Below are 25,843 nucleotides of genomic sequence, written 5' to 3'. Positions count from 1 at the left end.
CCAAAAAAATGATATCTTAACCCTCAATAGATTAGAAGATTGATTTCGCGAAATCAAAGTCTGGCTCACCAATAACTTTATGCTTTTGAAGGAGGATAAAACCTGAGTTATTCTTTTTGGTCCTCCACAGCATTCTAGCAAACCACCTACCGATCTCGGTTTATTAAACTGTTACCTCACCTCGGAAGTTTAAAACCTTGGGTTTCTACTAGACAATCTACGGCGACTAGCCAAAGTAAAACCCTTCCTAGGCAGGAAGGGCTTTGAAATGACTATTCATGCTTTTATTTCCACGAGTAGATTATTGTAATTCTTTCTATATTGGTCTACCTTCATTTTCTATTTCTAGGCTTCAAATGGTCCAAAATGTGGCTGCCCGTTTGCTCACAAGTAGCCACAAATATGACCATATCACACCAATATTGCGATCACTACATTGGTTGCCGGTTCATTTTCAAATAGACTATAAAATTGTACTCTTTGTTTATAAAACCTTGCATAACCTAGCGCCACAGTATATTTCTGATCTGATCACTACTAAGCCCCAAACCCGATCGCTTGGATCAAATTCTGACTGCCATCTATTGCAAATACCTATTGCAAATAAATAAACTCGTCTCAAATGCAAGAGCAATAGAGCCTTTGCTGTTGTGGGTCCAAAACTATGGAATAAGTTGCAATTAAAAATCTGAATAGCACCCACTCTATCTATTTTTAAATCGATGTTAAAGACTCATCTTTTTTTGAGTGCATTTAATATTCCATAATGGCTGTTACAGGCTATACTAAATTGCTTCTTTCTTGGAAACTTTTACTGTTGTTACTATTGTTTTTGTTGTTTCTATTGTAATGTATTTCTGTTTTTTACCTGCTACTGCTATTGTATACAGCATCTTGGTCGAATAAAGGTTGTAATTAAGTGTGCTCTAGAAATAAACTTTGATTTGACTTTGATTTGATTTTCTCAAAGCTCTGGCAACATTTGCTTTCTAAGCTAAAACAGCACATTCAGCTGCCAAATATCACGTGATTTCATGGTTAGGTCCAGATTAAGTGCAGAAAGTAAATGTAGTGGTACTTTTATATATATATATATATATATATATATATATATATATATATATATATATATATATATATATATATATATATATATAAACGTATGCTTCTCTGTGGAAAAAGTTGTTACTGATGAGTTTTGGCTCACTATGACTTTCTCATTTCCTCCTCATGGTTGTGTTTTTGTCTGTGTGACAAAACTACAGTGTGTAGATGTTAGTACTTCAAAACATTGGGGTATGACAATAAATTAATGAATTATGGTAATTTACCGTAATATTTTAAAATATATTATTATATTACATACTGTATTTTGACAGGAAACTTCTGTAAACCACAGCTGCTGATTTTTTACCATCGATTTTACAGATTCCTTTTACAGTGGTATTACAAGTTGTCTTTCCCTTTTCATGTGTCACAGTAATTATCAATCTGCAGGTTATTTGCATATATAACACGTCCTTAAGTTTGCCTTGTCTCAGGTTTTCCGTTTCAAAGTAATTCAGCGATAAATGGCAAGAATTGCTGTCAGGATGATAGAAGCACTGTTATTTTTTTTTTATTATTATTTTATTATAATTATGTTTTCAGGGTTTTCACCTTTATTTGGATATCGGAAAGTAGAGAGAATTGACTGGAAAGCATGGGGAGCAGAGAGAGGGGAAGGATAGGCATAGGACCGCGAGGCGGAATCCTACTGTCGACGTACTAACCACTACACCACTTGCGCCGACAGAAGCACTGTTATTTTTATACCACTGCTAATAGCCATATTTTTCATATCCACATATGAGTTTGCAGTGTTTCCTTTCAGATGTTTTATCAAGTTAATGCATATCACCAATAATAAGTAAATTCTACGTAATTGCATTTTGTACTGAAAGTTAATGTTTGAAACATTTGATGGAATTGAAATTTAAGAGAAAATAAAAACAATAAAAAAAATTTGCAACAATAAAGGACCAAATATGTTTGCAGTTGCATATTAACAAGGACATAGACACATATATTTAATATAAAGAAAAATAAAACCAGTAAATCTAGCATTTATGGTTTATTTACAGGGTGTCCGGTCTTAAGTCTTTAAATGTCTTAAATTTCAAAAACTAAATTTTAGGCCTTAAAAAAGGTCATAAATATTGTCGTAGGTCTTAAATCATTTTAAAATGGTTTTAATTTTCCTTTGTCCAACTAAAGCTACACACATCCAATTATCAACAATCCATCTAAATAAAACTCTTTTTTTATTGCAAAGAGATACAATCACAACAGCTGTTAGACTTTTTTTTCAGAATAAAATTCCCTAATCAGGAAAAGAAAACTATAAACAATTACATAATTCCTCATGACAATAACAGGGCAATATACGCCTTTAAATGATCTTCCATTTATACAAAAAACTATTTCCAGAAGTAAAGGGGAGTTAAGATTTGCATTCGGTTTAAAAAATGTTGAAAAATGACACGTTAAAAAGGGTGGCAAAGAAATAACTACATTTAGATTTTTTTTTGTCGCAAGCAAAAACAAATTCTATTGCAAAAGAAATCCTGAGTGTTTAGCTCTGTATAAGTCTAAAATTAAATTTATAATGTTCTTAAAAGGGTCTTAAAAAGTCTTAAATTTGACTTTATGAAACCTGCAGAAATCCTGATTTATTATTTGTCTAGGATATACTTTTGTCTCTACTGATATTTGTGCTTAAAGTGAAACTACTTTGAAGTTGTTGGACATTTGTCCAAAATACCACCTGATATTGATGCACCACACTTGGGAGCAAACAAAACTTATTTCTGTTTATAAAAATGCCTTATATAATAAACTTTTTTTATGAAAAATAATATTTTCATCCATGCTCTCCCCTACTCACCCTTCACTTCTGGAAACCAGCTTGAGTTTTTTAATTCTGTTGAACATGAGATATTTTGAAGAATGTTGGAAACATGTTACCATTGGCTTCCATTGTAGGAAAAACACATACTATGAGTGTCAATGGTTACAGGTTTCCAGTGTTCTGAAAAATATAATTTTTGTTCAACAGAATAAAAAAAGTCAAAGGTGAGTAAATGATGACAATTTTAGATGAACCACCTCTTTAAGTGGACCTGACTTTATGAATAAATAAAATGAGTTTTATTGGGATTGATTTAGTCATTCTGTAAATGGTTTGACGTCTTTCTCCTTTCCCCCTCAGGAGCATCATTGTCTGAGGATCAAGATACTGGGGGATTGTTATTATTGTGTTTCTGGCCTTCCTGAGCCTCGGCCGGATCATGCTCACTGCTGCGTCGAGATGGGCCTCAGCATGATCAAAACCATCAGGTAATAGGGAAACAAATCATGCTTTAAACTGCAAGATATCTCTTACTTGAATTCACAGATGCATTTTTACATATCCAAACTCACTGGAATAAAGTTAGATTTGTTTAGAAAGTCACAAAGGAGCAGGGCCAGACAGAATTTGACGACATATTTTGCTGTTTCTCCGAAGAAATTAGTAAAAAAACAAATCTGGATTTACGCGGAATGATTTTAAGACTCTAGTAACTAAAAACCTAACATTTAACTTAAATATAATACATTTTAACTCTTGTTTAAGGTTTACAATATAAACCCAATTAGAACCACTTGGGTAGTACACAAAAAATAGTTTCCTTGTTCAAGCTACTTATTTAAAATTAGCTGAATCAACACAATTCTTGAGGTTTTTTGAAGGACAACGTAATTCAATCCACTTAAATTTGTAAAAACGATTATGTCAACTTAATCAATTTGTGTTGGGACAACATAAAGCAATTTTGTGGAATCCAACATTGTTTACAGTGAAAACAAAGTAAGTCTCTCACATAATATATCCACTAAAAGGCAGAACATATTACTTTATGAACTGTATTGTACAGAAATTATATGAACAGTTACTTATTATTCAATAATATTAATAAAAATTGATATAAAAACTGAATAAACATATATTTACACACATCTACATAAGAAAATAAATCGACTCAATTATGGGCTAAAATATATGCATAATTTTGTGGGTACAGATTCTGTGTGGGCCTATTGATGAGGTTTATATTTATAAAATTATTATGGATTATATAGTCTAGACTAGAAGGCCAAAAATGGAAATAATTTACTAAACTAAGTCAAGTCACCTTTATTTTTAAAAATCACTTTCACTGAGATTTTCAAAACAGCTTTACGATATTAGAATATGAAAGTAACAGAATCAGAAATAAGGTTAAATCACATAGCAAGACAAGTGTCAATATTCAGCTCCTGTCAGTTCATTTTTGATTCAGTTTAGTTCATTCATTATCAAACAAGTTCAAGTGCTGTTCAGCAAGTTCAGTGCCATCAAATCAATGATATTAATGAATGTTAAGTGTCTTTCCCAACTACGAGCAAGCTGAAGGCGACAATTATGAGGACAGCAAACATGTTTATGGTCTTCCATAGATTTTCTTTTTCTTTACATGAAATATAAGAATTTCTTTCAGGTTGTTAGTGTTGCTCATTTATATAAGGGATTGTTCACTCAGAAGTTTAAATTCTTCTTTTATTTACTCATCAACCTGTGTGAGTTTCTTTCTTCTGTTGAACACAAAGGAAGAAATATTGAAGAATGTTGGGGAAAAGACTTTCATGGTATTTTTGGTTTTTACAATGTATGTCAGTGGGGTTTCCCCCCTAACCTTCTTCAAAATATCTTGTTTTGTGTTCAAATGAAAGAAGCAAGTTCATAAACGTTTATAAAAATTTAGTAATGTGTTAGCGTTAACAAATGGTGAGGATAGTTTCATTTTTGAGTGAACTATCACTTTAAGCCTCAGATTAACAAATAATAAAAAAAAACAAATAAGTGATCCACATAAATCTTCTGACCTCAAACTACTATTTTTTCTATTATTATAAGTCATAATTTATTGATTTACACTCAAGATGACATTCATCATACTGTAGCGGTCCTCATTGACAGATACAGTGCATCCGGAAAGTATTCATAGCACTTCACCTTTTCCACATTTTTTTATGTTACAGCCTTATTCCAAAATGGATTAAATTCATTTATTTCCTTAAAATTCTACCCTCAATACCCCATAAAGACAATGTGAAAAAAAGATTTTTTTAAATTGTTGAAAATGTATTAAAAATAAGAAACCTGAAAAGTCACATGTACATGAGTATTCACAGCCTTTGCTGTAAAGCTCTAAATCAAGCTCAGGTACATTCTGTTTCCACTGATCATTCTTGAGAGGTTTCAGCAGCTTAATTGGAGTTTACCTTTGGTAAATTCAGTTGATTGGACATGATTTGAAAAGGCATACACCTGTGTATTTAAGGTCCTTGGGTTGACAGTGCATGTCAAAGCACAAACCAATTGTATTAAGGCACAAGGCTGGGGAAGGTTACAGAAAAATTTCTGATGCTCTGAAAATTCCAGTGAGCACAGTGGCCTCCATCATCCGTAAATGGAAGATGTGAACCACCAGGACTCTTCCTAGAGCTGGCCGGCCATCTAAGCTGAGTGATGGGGGGAGAAGGGCCTTAGTCAGGGAGGTGATCAATAACCCGATGGTCACTCTGTCTGAGCTCCAGCGTTCTTCTGTGGAGAGAGGAGAACCTTACAGAAGGACAACCAATCAGGCCTGTATGGTAGAGTGGCCAAACGGAAGCCACTCCCCACCTGAAATTTGCCAAAAGCCATCTGAAGGACTCTCAGACCATAAGAAACAAAACTTTCTGGTCTGATGAGACTAAAGTTGAACTCTTTGGAGTTAATGCGAGGCATAAGGTTTGGAGAAAACCAGGCACCGCTCATCACCAGGCTAATACTATCCCAACAGTGAAGCATGGTAGTGGCAGCATCATGCTGTCGGTTTGTCAATAATAAGTATAACAGCTTTATTTTTTTATTTTAAGTCTATGGAATGCCCATATTCACAGATAGTGATTGACAGAGAGAGAGAGAGAAAGGCCTGTGGACGAGTCCTGTTGACCCTTAATAGAGGCTAGATAGCAGATGAGAGGCTCTTGTTGAGCAGGTGTGTGTGTGTGTGTGTGTGTGTGTGTGCTGCACAGTCAGAAATCACAGCACTCACACTACCGCTCAACGCACACACACACACACACACACACACACACGCACGCACACACACACACACACACACACACACACACACACAGCAGTGACAGTATGACCTCGATTCCACTTTTTTATAAACAGCCACTTACTTCTGCTTGTTACTCTGGTCTTGGGTAATAGTATGATGTGTATTTAAACTCCCCTATAAACCCAGTGTTGATGTTCCATTGTAAGGCTACTATATAGTTGTTTAGTGACACTATTGGAAAACTGCAGCTTACCATACGTTCAAACCCTTTTTCTGTTTGTCTAGATATGTGCGCTCTCGGACAAAACACGACATAGACATGCGCATTGGCATCCACTCTGGCTCGGTTCTGTGCGGAGTTCTTGGTTTGCGGAAATGGCAGTTTGACGTCTGGTCTTGGGATGTGGACATAGCCAACAAACTGGAGTCAGGTGGAATACCTGGGTAAGACACACAGACGCAAGCTCTCATTTATACATTTTCCACCAGCATGAACCAGGTGCTATTAAGAGCCAGTGCCATTGCTGGGATGGAGTTGGTACTACAGACGAGTCTTCTAAATAGCGGTTTGCTTTTTTATAGCCTGGAGAGCTGCCACAGAGTCAGGTCTTACATCACTGAATGTGTCTCGTCTTTTCTATCAATGCAAACATACTATCAACAATGGAGGACATTGTGTTGCTATTGAATTTCATCTTAGATATTTACATTAGATGTCACCTGCGCTATTGTTGTCTATTGAAAGGGATGCGTCAATAGAGCTGCCATTTTGGTACAGGGTAGTGCTCCTTTGAGAAAGACGTGGGACCAAGGTGCAGTGGAGGACAGGCCATCCGAAGCCCAAGATATATAGACATATATACATATATCTATGCTCAGGAGTTTTCCCGGCGGTCAGCATGCAAATATATTTTTTTAAATTACACAAATGATCATTTTTCCATCACGTTTCTACATCGATGGATAAGTGACCGCAAGGGCATTGATGACAAAGAGCATATGTTTGTGTGCATGGATATGTATCATCCTCCCTCCCTGTTAAATTTGATCTAATCCATGTCCTGAAACACACCACCTCTCCTGCTTTCACTTCTAATTCTAACAGAGGGAGCGATTCGTTTGTGAATGAATTTTAGTTATGAACGATTCGTGTGAACCATCGATACCTCTGCATCTCAATGTGCACATCCACCTTTCTAATCTAAATGGAGTATAACATTTGTAATATTCAATAGGGTGGACAGTATGCACATTGAGGTGCAGGCACTGTTATGTTATCAGGCACCCTTATAATTTATCTCAAAAAGTAGCCGCTACTTCACTTAGCCAACACAAATAAACGTTTCTGGCACCTCAGCATCTTGTTCTCATATTTAATTTACATTGCTTGCTGATTTTATTCAACAAAACTAGCATAAGCCTAGAATTTAGTGCAAGTTGGTACTACTGTGGCTTATGGTCAATGCAGTAAGTGACTGTATTATCATTAACAATGTTACTTTTTAGCACAAAAATACGGAACATACATAATCACGAGAAAAAAAACGAAATCTTACCTGTGAAATGTTCTGCCTTTATGCTTCGTTTTCTTTGTTTGCTCATTACTACACCCGTACACAGCTCAAAAGTCAAGCATCTTTAGACTGGCTTTGGTCTTGGCTAGTGCGGTTGAATGACATTTGTCCTTGGAGCACTGTACAAATAAGGCAGTCCGAAGGTGATATCTAGTGTATATATCTATGTCATTTCATGGCTTTTGTGAATCTATTTTTACATTAGCGTTTAAATTTGGCGAATACAACTTGATTGTGGAACTCACCGTATTCTGTATAGATCAAAGACTATAGAATACACAAGATATGTCACTTGTATAGTTTTGAATGGGGAAAAGAGTAATGGTCAATACAGCATGGCGAATGAAGCCCCACCTTCTAGTACAGGAGCTAATCATCAATTACTAGAGTCTGGCGATTCTCCGGGGGAGGGACTAGGACCAGACGTGAGTTTCAGCAGATTTTGTGTGATTCGAACGTTTCGAAATTAAACAAAAAAACACTTGTTGTTTAATTCTATTGGTGATTCCTAATATGAAATTTAATCAAAAGCTTGGCAAGCTTACTGCCCAAGAGGCATTTCAAAGATAGCCACCAAGCAAAATGACTTGCCTTAAAGGGACTTTGTTTAGATGAAGATGCGAGAATAACATATTCAAGCAGTTCATTGTTTATTGCAAAGATGAAGATTGCAAGCGAGAATAACATCCTTTTTAGTATTATGTTTAGCTGCTAACACAAAAATGGCAGACAAAAGTTTCTTTTTGGGTTTTTGCTCATGATAACAATTCCTCTGACACATGCAGTTCATAGTTCAAGAGCAGCCATGTTTTGGGGCCTGCTGATAAACTACTTGTCCTGCCTCAGTGCTGGTGTTTTGGGAGTCGAAAGGCAAAGAATCAATTGAAAAGTAAACTCTGGCTCTGAACCAGCACACAAATGACCCTTTTCCACCAAGGCAATTTGAGTTCTGGTTCAGTGCCAGAGCATACCCACCAAGCAATTTTGTTTAATAGACATCTAAACATAGAATTGGATCTTTGTCTTTCAACTACCAAAGCACCACAATTGAACCAGGAATAATGGTTCTCAATTATCCCCAAAGCATTCCTGAACTAGAAATAATAACCACTTGCATCAAGGGCTGGCGTATAGCAGTGTTTCTCAACCATGTTTCTGGAGGACCACCAGCTCTGCACACATCCTTATCTGCATCCAAATTGCCAATTACATAGTACATACTGCATTTGAATTTAAGTGTACTACTCGACCGTTAGAAAAGTATGTTCTGTATAGTAAGAATGTGACAAGTATGAATGGAACTTGGATGTACTACATCTGCCTTTTTGTCATGATCACATGATCTACCCGTGTCAGTTGCGTCGCTTCAGTTCGATTTATGAATTTTCTCCCGGGGCATAATAAGATAGTGTAGCGTGCATTGGATGCGCACTTCAGAATCTCGCCAGAAGTAATTCCGGGTACTTCTTGCATACTATGTTTTAAATTTTAGGAATTCGGACATACTGCTTTGCTCGCATACTGATTTTAGCATACTATATAGTGTGAAAGTATGCGATTTCAGACGTAGCCCATGTCTCCTTAACCAGACACACCTGAATCAGATGTAATGGGTGTGACAGACAAAAGGACGTCCAAACCATGCAGTGTTGGTGGACCTCCAAAAAACGTGGTTGAGAAACCTAGTATATATAGCAGGGGTGTCCAAGCTCGGTCCTGGAGGGCCGGTGTCCTGGAGAGTTTATCTCCAACTTGCTTCAACATACCTGCCAGGAAGTTTCTCGTATATCTAGTAAGTGCTTGATTAGCTGTTCAGGTGTGTTTGATTAGGGTTGGAGCTAAACTCTCCTGGACACCAGCCCTCCAGGACCGAGTTTGAACACCCCTGATATATACTGTCAAACCTGAAATTATTCATACCCCAGGTGACTGTATATAGTATGAATATATTATAAAACAGTTTGATTTTAGTTAACTACATCTAGATTGGTTTAAATTGACGAAAAGCATGTTAAATTCATGCAACCAAAACTAGACTAAAGATCCAATGAATTCCGGAGACTAAAATATGGCTAAAGATATGTCGTTTTGGTCAAAAGACTAAGACTAAATCAAAACTCGCCATCAAAATGAACTCTGCAATGAAGATTCAGAAAGCAACAGAACACTGCCATTGTTGATAGTGTGTTTGTTTTTGGTGCTTCCACATTAGCATTTGGGTATAGATGTGGCAGCTGTCTAGCCTGTGGAAAAGCAAACCCAAAAAATGGACCATTCACTAGTTCCGTACCATTCATCCTGGTGGAAAATGGGCATTTGCTGATTAAAAAGTAAAGTAAGGAAGTGCAGTAGAATTATCTGTTGATAGAAAATAGGGATTTTATCCCCCTTCCCCACCTTCCTTGTGTAATGATGCGGATAAAAAAAATTAATTGAGCTTTTGTTTATTTTAATTTAGAAAAAGGTGTCACGTTGTGGATGTTCGAGATGAATCTGTTGTTAATTTTGACCCTTTTAGGAGGATTCACATCTCTAAAGCGGCTCTCGACTGTCTGAACGGAGATTACGAGGTGGAGGAGGGTCATGGTAAGGACCGTAATGACTTCCTGCGCAGGCATAACATCGAGACCTTCCTGATCAAGCAGCCGGAGGAGAGCTTGCTTACGCTACCCGAGGACATCATGAGAGACTCCACCAACCAATCAGATCACAGGACCTCCAACACTTCCTTCACAGAGGGAACGTGGAGCCCTGAACTTCCCTTCCATAACATAGTGGGCAAGCAGAATGTGAGTGCCATGCACACATCAGCAAACAACCACACACAAACAGGCACATATTAGAGCAACCTCAGCGATTCACAAACACAGCAGGCAAATGGAGCTCTGTATCTGTTTACTGCACCTGTCTTACAGTTCAGTCTGGGCTCCTGATTTATTTCCACATCTCTCCATTTTCTTTCATGCTACTCCTGCATTTTATGTTTGGTTTGTTCTGGATGGTTTGTGTGTTTGTGTTTTGCAACTAATGAAGTAGTTTGTCTGTAAAGGCACTTGTATGTAATCAATATCTGAGAATCTTCCTATGTAAACAAACATTGATTTCAATTGTGTCTATTGCAGTTTTATTTGAATTGCACCTAACTGTTGTTCTTTACTTTCTATTTAAGAGTTTTTGATGTTCTTCATGGAGTAGCATATCATACTAAACTTGAGATTATGACAACTATTCAATCACAGTGGCTTTGCAAGGGTGACTTAAATGTGAACATGTTCTCTGATAACACTGTTTATGTAGTGAAGGTTTTGGAAACACTTTTCCTTGTTGTTAGTGTAACACATTGAAAAAAATAAATGAAATCATTGCAGAATATCCTGTAGAGCAGTGTTTCCCCTGTTCCTGGAGGCACATCAGCAGTACATATTTTGGATGTCTCCCTTATCTCACCTATTAACTTCAGGTTTTGGAGTCTGTTCTAATGAGTTGATTCAAGTGTGTTTGATTAGGAAGAGGTTGAAAATGTGTATGGTCGGTGTGCCTTCAGGAACAGGGTTGGCAAACACTGCTGTAGAGTACACTTTGCAGGGCACTTGGTGTCACATTAGAACAAAAGTCTGATGTTTGTGTGGGTTCTCAAAGTTGTAAGGTGAGAACTGTGTGCTGTAGACTTCTCAACTTTAAAAGCAGGAACAACATTCAAGTGGGACTGTAGGAATGAAACTGAGTTCCAGTGAGTTCTCAGTGATGCAAAACAGTGTTCTAGTTCTCACAGTGTTTGGATGGAAGAGAAGTTTGTGAGTTCTTGGTGAAGAAGCTAAGAAAAAACATTGTGAACAACGCTGAGCGACTTTGTTCTTGTTAGTTGTCAGGTTTGTAGTACGAGATTTGTCTTCTTGAAGGTACTCATACTTGAAGGATGATTGACTGTACTTTCTGTCTGCAGAATATTTCTTCAGCTACAAGGTTGCCTGACTACTACAAGGATATCCCAGCGGATTCTCAAAGGGTAGATGCTAAAGCATGGTCTGGAGGGTTCTAATGGTTGTACGTTAATGAGTTTATTCAATTCATACCAATTCATGTTTATTTATATAGCGCTTTTACAATGTAGATTGTGTCAAAGCAGCATAACATAGAAGTTGTAGTAAATTAAAACTGTGTCAGTACAGTTTTCAGAGAGGAAGTTCAGCTTATTTTAGTGTGGTTTAAATTTTCACTGCTGAAAGTCCATACAGAGCAAATCCATTGTCAGCTCCACGAGTCCCGAACCAAGCAAGCCAGTGGCGACAATAGCGAGGAACAAAACTTCACCAGTTGACGAATGTAAAGGAAAAAACTTAGAGAGAAACCAGGCTCAGTTGGCACGATCATTTCTCCTTTGACCAAACTTGCTTTGCAGAGCTGCAGTCTTGGCAATGGAGGCAAGAGAACACTGGATATTCAACATACATATTATTAAGATTATGTTGCTTTTTAAACTGTATCTTAGCTAATTATCAGGGTTATAGGGAAGGGTTAATGTTTTGAAGAGTTTCCACACTGTAGCTGTAGGACAGCAAAAGTGTTCTAGTGGGTGCTCAGGAATGTAGGGTAATGTAGGGCTTTTCAAGGCTATCCTAGGAAAAATTCACTAGGACACTATTCCCAACTAACACAGTTTTTAAAAGTTCAATAGAACACTTTTCCTACCCTGAAGCCTTGTCCTAGTTGAGTTTCAAGGGCAGGAAAAGTGTTATAGTGCCTTTTCAATGCTGTGATTTAGGAATAGTGCCCTTGTGTAGTTTCAAGGTTTTTAGGGATAGAGAAATGTTCTAGTGAGTTTTCAAAGGTTGTAGGGCAAGAATACTGCCCTAGTGTAGTTTGAATGTTTTAGGGGTAGAAAAATGTTCTAGTGAGTTTTCAAAGGCTGTAGGGCATAGGTCTCAAACTCAATTCCTGGAGGGCCGCAACTGTGCACAGATTAGCTCCAACCCTAATTAAACACAGCTGATCCAAATAATCAAGGTGTTCAAGACAACTAGACACTACTAGATCAGCTGTGTTTGATTAGTGTTGGAGCAAAACTGTGCAGAGCTGCGGCCCTCCAGGAATTGTGTTTGAGACCTATGCTTTAGGGCAAGAATAGTGCTCTAGTGTGGTTTCAAGGTTTTATGGGTTTAAAAATGTTCTAGTGAGTTTTCAAAGGCTGTACGGCACGAATACTGTCCTAGTGTGGTTTCAAGGTTTTAGGGGTAGAAAATTGTTCTAGTCAGTTTTCAAAGGCTGTAGGGCAAGAATACTGCCCTGGTGTGGTTTTAGGGATGTTCTAGTGAGTTTTCAAAAGCTGTAGGTCAAGAATACTGCTCTAGCGTGGTTTCAAGTTATAAGGGATAGAAAAATGTTCTAGTGAGTTTTGAAAGGCTGTAGACCAAGAATACTGCCCAAGTGTGTTTCTAGGTTTTAGGCATAGAAAAATGTTCTAGAGACTTATCAAAAGCTCTAGGTCAAGAATACTGCTCTAGTGTGGTTTCAAGGTTTTAGGGACAGAAAAATGTTCTGGTGAGTTTTCAAAGGCTATAAGGCAAGAATACTGCCCTAGTGTGGTTTCAAGGTTTTAGGGATGTTCTAGTGAGTTTTCAAAGTCTGTATGGCAAGAATAGTGCCCTTGTGTGGTTTTAACATTTTAGGGAGTGAAAAATGTTCTAGTGAGTTTTCAAAGTCTGTAGGGCAAGAATACTGCCCTAGTGTGGTTTCATGGTTTTAGGCATAGAAAAATGTTCTAGTGAGTTTTCAAAGGCTATAAGGCAAGAATACTGCCCTAGTGTGGTTTCAAGGTTTTAGAGATGTTCTAGTGAGTTCTCAAAGGCTGTATGGCAAGAATCTTACCCTAGTGTTGTTTCAAGAGGTCTCAAACTCAATTCCTGGAGGGTTACAGCTCTGCACAGTTTTGCTCAAACCCTAAATAAACACAGCTGATCCAACTAATCAAGGTGTTCAAGACCACTAGACACTACTAGATCAGCTGTGTTTGATTAGGGTTGGAGCAAAACTGTGCAGAGCTGCGGCCCTCCAGGATTTGTGTTTGAAGCCTACGCTGTAGGGTAGGAATAGTGACCTAGTGTGGTTTCAAGGTTTTAGGTGGCGAATAATGTTCTAGTTAGTTTTCAAAAACTGTAGGGCAAGAATACTGTCCTAGTGGAGTTTTAAGGTCAAGTTCTGGAATTGTGTTCTAGTGTTTCAAGGCTGTGCTGTTTGGGAATCATGCTCCAGTGAGTTTTCAAAGCTGTAATGTGGGGAAAGTGTTTTAGTAGGCTTTCAAGTTTTTTGCAGGCCGACTTAGTGTTGCAGTGGTTTTTCAAGACTGTAAGATGGGAATAGAGTTTTTTGAGGCTGTGGGGTGAACACTGCTCTGAGGGTTCTCAGGTCTGAATGGCTCTGAACAATGTTCTAGAAGGTTTTTGTGGCATGTGCTGCTGATTATGATGCAGAACTCTCTTGGTGTGGGCCGAGTTGCCAGGCTGTTGCTATGGTGACGTGGTTAACATAAGGGAATGTTGTCTTTGATTAATGCGCCGCTTTTGTTGCCTTTGTCATGCAGTCATCTTAACACATCAAAGAGCTCTCACTGTATGACTGGCAGGGCGACCAGCCAATTACACATCAGCTGAGAGCACAAGCTTTCACGTTGATTAGACATCTGTGTGGTGTGTGTATATGTGTGTGTGTGTGCATGTCTCAGCTGTTCTAGATGTGTTCAAACAGAAGTATGCTGACATGTTCATGTGTATATGTAAGATTATAGGGCCGGTCTCCATGACAACAGGAATGTCTGTAAGGCTGTAACAGGATTCTTTTTCTCCTTCACGCTCCGTTTATCCCTCCCTCTCTCTCCTCCTCCTCTCTTTCATCTGCTGTTCTTTTCTTCTCCTTTATCTCACATCCTCTCCCTCTCTCTTCTCCGTCTCTCTGTTCAGGCTTTGTCCTCAGTGACGCATTGCAGCCACAGCGTGTGTGAGTGAGTGAGTGTGTTTTAGTGGGTGTTTGGGTGTGTTTGTGTTCTGCCGAAGGGTGGTTCAGTTAATGGATTTAGTGTCTTAGTCCTTGTTTTTTGTGTGCAGTCTAAAACTTTGAAGTGACTTCAGAAACACACACACATGCATATAAACATTGCAACCTGAGAGTATTTCCTCAGGTGTTTAACATGGGCCTCATCTTTAATATATGAGAAAGCATTTTGTATCGACCAGCCAAAAAAACCCGTATGGCTGCCTTCTGAAATCAATAAATGAATCCAGATAAAGACATAAATCTACATTTTGAACAGATCTACCAATCAGGAAGTCAGTTGTGAATGCAGATCTAACAAGCCCTTTGTTTAATAGAGTCCTTTCAAAATGATACAGCCGATCTCCTGACAAAAGGAAGAGTACATCTCTTCCTTTATTGTAGCATCCTTGGCTCATGACTTGTCTGACTACACTATTACAAACCCTTGCCGGATGCTTCATTGCTCTGAAAAGCGCCTGAGCTCTCAAAAGCTTTATTCCTCCACCTTCAGGATTAAAGAAGAGCTCTCAAAATTATTCTCTGACATCTACTCCCTGAATCTCTTCTGTCTCTTCTGCTCCACCCAGATTTCTCAGTTTCAATACAGTTATTATTCTGATTAACGGCTGAACCACTGGGATGTAAATGCTTAAAGGAATAGGTTTAGCAAATGTTTCATCTTTTAAAAATGCATCTGGGTTGGGGCGAAGGAAAAAATTTTAGCTTGTTGAGGACAAGCTTGAGGTTGATAGATTTGAATTATGTGATGGCTCATGACTCTATTAAACATTAACATTAAGCTCACTCAGGCCCAATCCCAATTCTATTTTCGTACCCCTACCCATTCCCCTTCGCCCTTGAAACAGAGTGTGAAGGGAATGGGCTTCAAAATTTACCCTTAAGAAATGGGACACCACTACAGCACCTGCACACATCATCATACTGTATATCATCACAATCTTTTGCTTCATATGAGATCTGACAATCATGACTGCTGAAGTTATTCCAGTTGCGTTGTTTTTTTTTTTGGTATCTATCTTCAGGAAATCACCGAAGGCATATATCATGCTATCATATCGATCTAATGTGGCAATAAAATCGTAACTATACTGCACAATTACACAGTAGCCATATTCAGCTATGTAAACACACAAAAAACTACACTAACATTATAGCAGACACTGTAAAAAGGTCATTCACAGGTACTAGACTTTTCTGACAGGGTATTCGAGTGTCATCGAGTGTCAGAATGTTGTGGGACTGCTATACAGGAGTTATTATTAGGGACTATAGTTTTATAAATATATGAATTTAGCAGTTTTTATTTTATCTTTTTTTATTTTAAAGCATGACGGTAAAACACCAACGCGGATATGAATACAATAAAACATGTTCTTGTTTGTTGTAAAAATTCATAATTATGACAAAAAAAAAAACAAACAAATTGTGCATCTCCTGACTTCCCTTTGATTTCGAGTGTGGTCCTGAAAATCTCAGTTTGAAGGGGTATCTTGCCCTTCCCCTTAGCCCTACGCCTTCAAGCTAAAGAGAATTGGGACACCCCTACCCCTTCATGTGAAAGCGCAAAACGAGGGGTAGGGGTCAGGGGTCAGGGGAAGGGCTAAGGGGTAGAATTCTGATTGAGCCTAAGGCTAAATCAATAAATAACGAGTACAACAGCAGTATTAGTGTGAACTAGTGTGTATTATTATAATTTTTTAATTTAATATATTTCAAAATGTAATATATTAATTTTACATCAAAGCTGCCAATTTAGCACACATTTGCCTTCTCTTGAGTGCATAGGTCTCAAACACAATTCCTGGATGGTCGCAGCTCTGCACAGTTTTGCTCCAACCCTAATCAAACACAGCTGATCTATTAGTGTCTAGTAGTCTTGAACACCTTGATTATTTGGATTAGCTGTATTTGATTAGGGTTGGAGCAAAACTGTGCAGAGCTGCGGCCCTCCAGGAATTGAGTTTGAGACCTATGCTTTAGTGTGACAAAATTATGTTTTGGTCCTCAAGATATTTCAAAAGATTAGCATTAATTGAAACCAAAGTCATCACTTTTGATTCACAATTCACCAGGCCATTTGAGAATTGGTTCATTAAACATCAATATTTAGTCTACTTTGCTCTTACTATAATATTATTGTTTTGCTATTGTTGTACAACCTTGTGTAAAGAATAGTATTGAGCTTCAATATTGTGTCCAAGGCAGAACTCTACACTGCAACTGCTAACAAAGAATAGTTTTTATTGAATATAGAATTCTTTAAAAAATCTCAAAGATAAAGATAATATAGTCAAAAATCTGACTTTAAGGCCATGAGATATTGTTATATGAACAAATTCTGAAAATTTGGGATCATGTCTGTTATGTTACATGGCTGTAACATAACAGCTCAAGAATTCTACTGAAAAACAAGTAACCTACAGTAGCCTTTAGGTTGGCCTAAATCACAAATAAACAACCAGTTTTAGAGAGAACAATTACTTAAATGCAGTTATATTCATATATTTTGTAGTAATAAGTGTCAGAATACTTTAGTTGGCTATTATACTCACCGGCCACTTTATTAGGTACACCTGTCCAACTACTCGTTAACACAAATTTCTAATCAACAAATCACATGGCAGCAACTCAATGCATTTAGGCATGTAGACATGGTCAAGATGATCTTCTGCAGTTCAAACTGATCATCAGAATATAGAAAAAAGGAGATTTAAGTGACTTTGAACGTGGCATGGTTGTTGGTGCCAGACGGGCTGGTCTAAGTATTTCAGAAACTGCTGATCTACTGGGATTTTTACGCACTATCATCTCTAGGGTTTACAGAGAATGGTCAGAAAAAGAGAAATAGTCTGATGAGTCTCGATTTCTGCTGCAACTTTTGGATGGTAGGTTCAGAATTGGATGTCAACATCTGATAGCTACTTCCAGCAGGATAACGCACCATGTCATAAAGCGCAAATCATCTCAGACTGGTTTATTGAACTTGACAATGAGTTCACTGTACTCAAATTGCCTCCACAGTCACCAGAACTCAATCCAATTGAGCACTTTTGGGATGTGGTGGAACGGGAGATTCGCATCATGAATGTGCCGCCGACAAATCTTCAGCAACTGCGTGATGCTATTATGTCAATTTGTACCAAAATCCCAGAGGAATATTTCCAGTACCTTGTTGAATCTATGCCACGAAGGAATAAGGCAGTTCTGAAGGCAAAAAGGTGGTCCAACACGGTACTAGTAAGGTGTACCTAATAAAGTGGCCAGTGATTGTATATTGCTATTATTAATATATAAAGCACCACATATATTCACAGTTCTGTGCAAATAGTCCAGTGAGTACGTATGAGAGCGAGTTTCATAATTTTAGTGTTTCTCCAATATGACTCACGGCTTACAGTGACCGTAGCCTCAGCTCACGGCACAGATGATGGTCCTCTTTACAGATACTTTCAACAGTCAAAACAAAATCAAACGTCTGTGTCAGACCTTGTTTATGCCATATCCTCAGCTAGTCATCCTTCCATGTGACCTCTACCCCAGTGCTGACATTTACGCTGATAAATACGCTTAAATACAATGCAACTCATGCCTACGCTATGATGGAGAGCAAAAAAGCTTTCATTTTAAATCCAGTTCGCATATGTGACATACAGTACATGGCTATTACTGGGTTTGCTGCAATGAAATGTGTTTGCTGACCCACAAACATGGAGGTCTTCTCTCATTCTTCCATGTAAACAGCCTTTGACCGTGCTAGTGCTATGCTACAGAAAGGTTGGTTGATTCTTTTTTAAAGTTGGCATTTATATTTGGATTTTATGAATTGGCAAAGCAACCTTTCAAGGAATACATTAATGATCAGAAATTGACATGAATTGCTGTTTAAAATACTTGTGTGGGCTGTCTCAGCATTTATTCTTTAGCTTAGCAACTTGGTAATTTATTGCTCTAGTTTCCTAACATTTTGCTCTCCTCTGTTTGGACGTCTGTCACATTTACGCAACGGTGACATGACTAATCGGCTAAATTAGCTAGTTAGCCAGTAGAATTAGTCAGTTCTTGAAGTACATGTACCGTTTGAAAGTGTGCAAGTTTGTTTGCTTGGGTGTTGATGTCTATGCAGAGCTTTTTTCAGCCAATTGAGATACTTGTGTAAACAGTAAAAATCATTAGGGTTTGGAACAGAGCCGTGTTATATATATATAGCCTATATATATTTATTTATTTTTTCAGTTTTCCTCTGTTTTCTTGTGCAGTCATCTGGTTTAGTCGAGTGGCCTGAACTTAGCCAGGTCCTGCTCATGCCATTTCTCATTAAAATCATCTTATTGGGTGGTGTAATGCTGGTGATATCTTTATTTAACCCCTTTCTTCATGTGAACCTCTCAAATATTTGTTGTCAAAATCATATGTCAGCTTGTATCAAGTCATATTTACTTCTATAGTTCTTTATACAGTACAATTCTAAGCTAAATAGCTCTAAACTGCATATATAACCCAGTTAAATATAAGTACGTTTACATGGACACCAATAATGCTATTTTAATACAATTAAGGGTGCTTTCACACCTGTAGATTGATAGTTTTGTTCTGAAACTGATTTAAATTGTTACAGTGTTTATGTTCTTGGTGCGGTTCACTTTCACATGGCAAGTTTCTAAATGAACCAAAATAATTAAAACCAGTCACATGAGAGTAAACAAATTGGTCAGAGTTTCATGGTTCCCGCTCAGGTGTCATGCGTCCTTATTTTAATTTTAATTCATGACGATGAGCAATAAGACATTATAAGCGAACAGCTGATTTTTCATTTTAAATGGTAACACCCACAGACATCGTCACCAACTATAAATCAGAGGTAAGACTTTCTCATACATTTATGCATTATAGCTAGACGTTACATTATAGAGAGAAATAACAGATAAACCAAGACTGCAGTTCAGTCAATTTTCCTAACAAATAAACAATTCTTGTTAATAGTTCAGCATGCTTTCGCTTTCTGTTTAACGTGGAACACACAATTACCTGTAGGAATGACATCCTGTCTTACTTATAATTCTCTCTTCATACATCCAATAATGCCTATTACATACTCATAATACACTGTGTTGGCTAGTTCGTTGCTTTTTCACTACCATCGATTCGCTCCAGAATTTGTTTCAATCGAGCCGAGACAATCTCATTCAGGTGATCCGAGCATGATATCTGGATTCGCGCTAACTGGGGAAATGCGCCAGGTTCCGAAACAAAAGTCTAGGTATGAAAGCACCCTAAGACAATACTCTGGTTAAGAGTCTACCATGTAAACATCGATTTGTGATTAATTTAATCTGATTAAGGTTATAATTGAACTAAATGAAATCGAATTAAAGTGCAGTACAGACACATAAACACCTTAATCAAACTATTATCATCGCGTAGGATTTTTGCCGCATTTTGCGTCAGGATAGTCTATACACACACAGCTGTTTGACACTATTCTCTGCACCTACCGAATCAGTGAAGGACCACAGACACCTGCATCATGAAATGCGGTATGAAATTCCATTAAAACAACACTTATCCCGCAGTTCATACTCTCATCCAATATCTCATTTGTCATGGGGGGCATGCATGAAATGTTCCTGAATGAAATTGCAGAAATGCTTAAGTTAAAGTCGACAAACTAAAAAGTAAACACCTGAAATTACATGAAGCTTCGGAGGAAACGTGGATATTGTGTTATGACATAAATAGCGTGCTATAACATGTAAACCGGGATCATGAAAGGAATATTCAAAAAGCAAATCATGTAAACACCTTAATCATATTAACGTCTTATTCAGATTACCGCAAATAATTCATTTACTCATGTCCATGTAAACATAGTCAATGTAGAATATGTGCTGTGGATGTACAGTACAATTTCTTTTGGCTAACATTGTGTACCATTGCATGTTATATAAAGCGCATGATCTTTCTTGACTCAAGTTTCTGCCCACTTTGTAGGGAATTTTTGTTCATTTTGGTTGCATTTTTTGGTTAATTTGGTTAATTATCTTTTTAGCTTGCAGCAGCATACAGTATTCTGATCGTTAAAATATCTAATATCAAAGATCCGGCTTTCAGCATTAAGGCAAGAGAATTAGACATGGGTGTGTACATTTAAATTTTTTTTTACTGTACATCCACTCTAAAAGATGGCCTGAGCTGTTAGAAAAGCCTTTTACTTACAGTCCAGAGTGTGTCCGCTGTATTAAAAAATAATCATGTTATATGTAAGTGTGTGTGCGTGCGTGCGTGCGTGCTTGCGTGCGTGTGTGCGTGTGTGTGTATTTGTGTGTGCTTAGCTGTCGATTAGGGACAAAATTGTCATTAGAAGTGAGCTAAATCTGGCCAAAAAGCTCCTTTTGGGACATTCTGCGTTTCATAAATGATTAAATAATGCAAATGTTTTCTTGCGGGAGTAGACTGTGGGTTAATTATGTTTAAAAAGTCTGTAGTTTGTCCTCATTTATCTAAGTAAACATGTGTGTGTGTTGTGCAGTCTTTGATTTTCATACGTTCATGTTGTGTAGAGCTCTTGAATGAACAAATGCACACAGACACTCACACACACACACACTCATGGGCGCTGCATGTGCTTTTCCTCTGTAGACTCTGGCTGCGCTCACACGTCACTCCATTAACCTGCTCCCCAACCACCTGGCTCAAGCCCTGCATGTGCGCGCCGGCTCACAGGAAATTAACGCTCGCATGCAGAGCACCATCGCCCTGCGCAGCGGGGACAAGCTCCGCCAAGAACATATCTCCCCCTTCTCTCTCACCTTTAGAGAAGCACTGCTGGAGCACAAGGTAGCCTGCTCCCATCTTCCAGCCGTCCTGTCCCCTTCCTCTCTCGCGCTCTCTCCTCTTTTAGTTTTGTTTCGGAGGTGCAGGAGAAGGAGGCGAGAGGGTGTTTTTGTCATGAGTAAACTAAAGGACATTTTGTGCCAGCGATGTCAGTCGATGTCTTTCAGAGCTCACGCAGCGGTTTAAAATGCTCTCAATTACTATATCCCATCTCAGAAATCAAGCTAAAGTCATCCAGCTGTTTTTGTTTTTTCGGGGGAGAACGGTGGCTGCTTTTTTATTGGTCAAAGATGGTCATTTCTTTTAGCTTGTTGGCAGTATGCAATAAAAACTGTCTTAAATGTTTTGAGCATTTCCATTTTCAAACACTTGCAGAGATCGAATTGGATTGCTTTCATAGTGTAGACTAGTGTTTCCCAACCCTGTTCATGGAGGCGCACCAACAGTACATACTTTGGATGTCTCTCTTATCTGATCCATTCATTTCAGCTTTTGGAGTCTCTTCTAATGTTCTCATGAGGAGAGGTTGAAAATGTGTACTGTTGGTGTGCCTTCAAGAACAGGGTTGGGAAACACTGATGTAGACACATGTGGTTAAATGTGTTTGAACAGCCACTAAAGACTCCTACTGTATTCTCTGCCTATTGACATCATTCTTAACTATTTAGTTGTTGTTAAAACGTGCCACCCAGATGAAAGTCAAACTTTGTCCACAGAAATTGGTTTGAAGGCTCATTAGTTATACATGCTTTAGTCTACATTTTTATGAAACCACAAAAAACATACTTAAACATACATCTGGCTGCAGTTTTGAGGTCAAATGAATGCTACAGGCAGTACGATGCGACCAACTTTTCTTTCTTTTCACACTAAATATATTTACAGGGACACTTTATTGACAAAAAAAGTATTATTTTGTGCAGTTCTTTGCACAACACCAAATTGGACTTGCATCACTTTTGGTAAATTTTGCGGTACATTTCAGATGCATTTCAGATTTGCAAAAATCTAGACAGCGCTCTCTAGTGGATTTGTCATCTGAAACATGTAACGAAATGTACCCGTAGAAACATTTTTTATGTTTTGTAAAAGTCTAGGCAAAGGCACATATTTTCAGTGAGCCTGAACAGAAAGAAAAGCTTTTGCTCTCTGTATCAATTTGCGTTTTATTTATCATGTTCATATTCACTGAAATTTGAAATATCTGAACAATAAATAATAATAAATGGTGCAGTTGGCGGTTCATTCCGCTGTGGCGACCCCTGTTAAATAAGAGACTAAGCTGAAGGAAAATGAATGAATAAATGATGCTTGAATACAGTCTTTGAAAATTACTTAAGTGAGGTGGAAAAGACAAAGTAAACAGTTAGTTTTATCCAAAATGTTAAGTTTTTCCTTTCTAAAAAAGATTTTTGAATATGATTGTCGCTCTCATACGGTACGTGAGAATTCATTTCTGAAATAACTATGAATGATGCATTTCATGTATACGCTACCTGACAAAAGCCTTGTAGCCTATCCAAGTTTTGAACAACAAATAATAACTTGACTTCTAGTTGATCATTTGGTATCAGAAGTGGCTTAAATGAAAGGCAAAGGCCTCTAGATTACACTTATTTCACTAAAATAAAATATGTTCATGACTTAATTTTTAATTATTTAATTAAGACAATAAAATCTGACTTTGCTTTGACAAAAGTCTTGTCACAACAGAAATAATGTACAGTATGGAACATAAAGTCATGCTACAGTGGAAAAATATTTAATATTGTGAATGACTCCCATGAGTTTGGTGGACTGCATCCATACATCTCTGCAATGACTCAAATAACTTATTAATAAAGTCATCTGGAAACAAAGAAAGCGTTCTTGCAGGACTCCCATAGTTCATCAAGATTCTTTGAATTCATCTTAAATGCCACCTTCTTCATTTTACCCCAGACATGCTAAATAATGTTCATGTCTGGTGACTGGGCTGGCCAATCCTGGAGCACCTTGACCTTCTTTGCTTTCAGGAACTTTGATGTAGAGGCTGAAGTATAAGAAGGAGTGCTATCCTGCTGGAGAATTTGCCCTCTCCTGTGGCTTGTAATGTAATGGGCAGCACAAATGTCTTGATACCACCAACTCTGCAGATCTCTCACACTCCCTCATACTGAATGTAACCCTAAACCAGGATTTTTTCTTTCACCAAAATTGACTGATTTTTGTGAGAATCTTGAGTCCATGCGGGTTCCAGTAGGTCTTCTGCAGTATTTGTGGCAATTGGGATGTAGTTCAACAGATGATTCATCTGAAAATTCTACCTTCTGCCACTTTTCCAAACTATCAACTCTTGCTCTTACAAATGGAATCGACAACAAGACTTTTGTCAGGTAGTGTATAATTACTAATGTGCTTTTAGTCATTTAATATTATTCAAAGTGACATACAGAGATGCGATTTTGGTAACTAAAACAATATTTTATCACATAACAAAAACACCTTAGATGTAGAAATCAGTGACACTCGCTGTAAGAGATCAATCAGTTATAACCATCTGAGCCTTTTAACCAATCAGAGCACAGCAGCTGTCAGAAGTAGTAGTTTTAAGAGATCAGAATTAACTGTTTCAGATACTTTGAGAAAAGAGCTGAAGCTAAAATTGACATTACATAGAATTTTTTTTAATGATTAGGGATAGATGTAAATGAATTATAAGAAACCTCCGCAACAAGGCACCACCATACTGAGGAAGAAAATGTGTAACCAACCAAACAAATGACCATATAAAAACCCTCTGTCACCAACTCTAGCTGAATTTTTCAACGGAAAGAAAAAAGTTTTAACAAAAATGGGTATTTTCTGATCCGCTCAGCCAGTTCGGACAAAGAAAAAGAGTGTAAATCCCAATCAACACTTAGGATAATGACCTCATAAATTCGGCTGATTGGATTGGCCTCCAAAGTGAATGGTTTTAATCACCATTACTGATGAACCCAGTTGATCGTGAACATTAAATCATCCTGAGCGACTGGGACGTCCCCACAGAAGGGCCTTCAGATTACTCATGATCCACATCCATGCATGTTGTCATCCTACAGCAGTTAAAAACACACACACTTTTCACTCTGTTTATTTCTCCCTCACCTCATTTCTGCTCATTGGGTTGATCTTTCCCCCTGCTTGGCCTCTGGCTGTGCCACTTTGTGCTTGGCTTTCTCTCCAGCCCTTAAAATCGCACATCTTCTCACTAACCCAAAAAGTACAAGTGTGTGTGTGTGTGTGTGTGTGTGTGTGTGTGTGTGTGTGTGTGTGTGTGTGTGTGTCTGAGCGCCTACCCTGCTTTCTCCTACGTGGTTAGCATTGCTTTCATGGTGTGGTCGCATATGAAGAGGATGTTTTGTTTTGTTTTCTCCTTATTTTTCTGTGTGTGTATTTTCTTCACAGTATTCCCAGATGAGAGATGAGGTGTTTAAGTCAAATCTAGTGTGTGCCTTCATTGTTCTCTTCTTCATCACTGGAATACAGAGCTTACTTCCCTCTGCAAGGTAAAATATACATATGTGTATAGACAATTGTGTACTGTATATATACAGCTATACTGTAAAAAAAAAAGTTGACTCAACTTAAAATTGTAAGGCAACTTGCTTCAGAGCTTTTTTGAGTTGACTCAACTTTCAACCCTAGTACTGCACTTGACCCTATTTAAGTTGAATAAACAAAAAAATGACCTGAAGCTGCTTGCCCTGAAATTTTAAGTTGAGTCAGCTTTTTTTTAGGGTATGGGTGGGGAAAAAAATGAAATGTCATTCAGAATTGCCAGTAAAATGTAAAAGTTTTTGTATTCAAATAAAAACATCAGGGTTATTCTGTCAAATATTGATTTCTTAACCTAAAACATTGGTAAAATGAATATAAACATCTTAATTATCTTTTTGTTATTTGTTGTTGCAAATTGGATGCAGAAAAATGTTAACGTTCATTTCTAATTTGGAGGAACTTTCATCAGTAATTTTCAAAATTCAACAAATATAATGTGTTGCTCAATTATACTGAAAAAATATATATATTTTTGCAGAATTATATACTGTAAAACTCAAAAAGTTAAGGTAACTCAAACCATTTGAGGAAAATTAGTGCAGCAAACCATTCAAAAACTTTTTCAAAAGTTCAAAACTTGAGTTAACTACACTCATTTCATTTGATAAAGTTGACTGTTGGGCTTTACAGTGTAGC

The 25,843-nt window shown here is 37.6% G+C and overlaps 1 protein-coding gene across 2 annotated transcripts in view; it reads left to right on the top strand.

The window, feature by feature from the left end:
• adcy8 (adenylate cyclase 8 (brain)) overlaps window positions 1-25,843 on the top strand; it is a 116,257-nt gene that overhangs the window by 42,819 nt on the left and 47,595 nt on the right. The window contains exons 5-9 of one of the 2 annotated variants that reach the window (XM_056479914.1): window positions 3,251-3,378; window positions 6,459-6,617; window positions 10,266-10,536; window positions 21,431-21,628; window positions 25,055-25,155. In XM_056479914.1, the coding sequence (XP_056335889.1) occupies window positions 3,251-3,378; window positions 6,459-6,617; window positions 10,266-10,536; window positions 21,431-21,628; window positions 25,055-25,155 (857 nt within the window). The remainder of the gene's footprint in view (window positions 1-3,250; window positions 3,379-6,458; window positions 6,618-10,265; window positions 10,537-21,430; window positions 21,629-25,054; window positions 25,156-25,843) is intronic. The other variant, XM_056479906.1, reaches the window with a different exon arrangement.

This window comes from Danio aesculapii, chromosome 2 (genome assembly GCF_903798145.1).
Source record: "Danio aesculapii chromosome 2, fDanAes4.1, whole genome shotgun sequence".
Lineage (NCBI taxonomy): Eukaryota > Metazoa > Chordata > Actinopteri > Cypriniformes > Danionidae > Danio > Danio aesculapii.
This window is presented reverse-complemented; position numbering and strand designations above follow the sequence as displayed.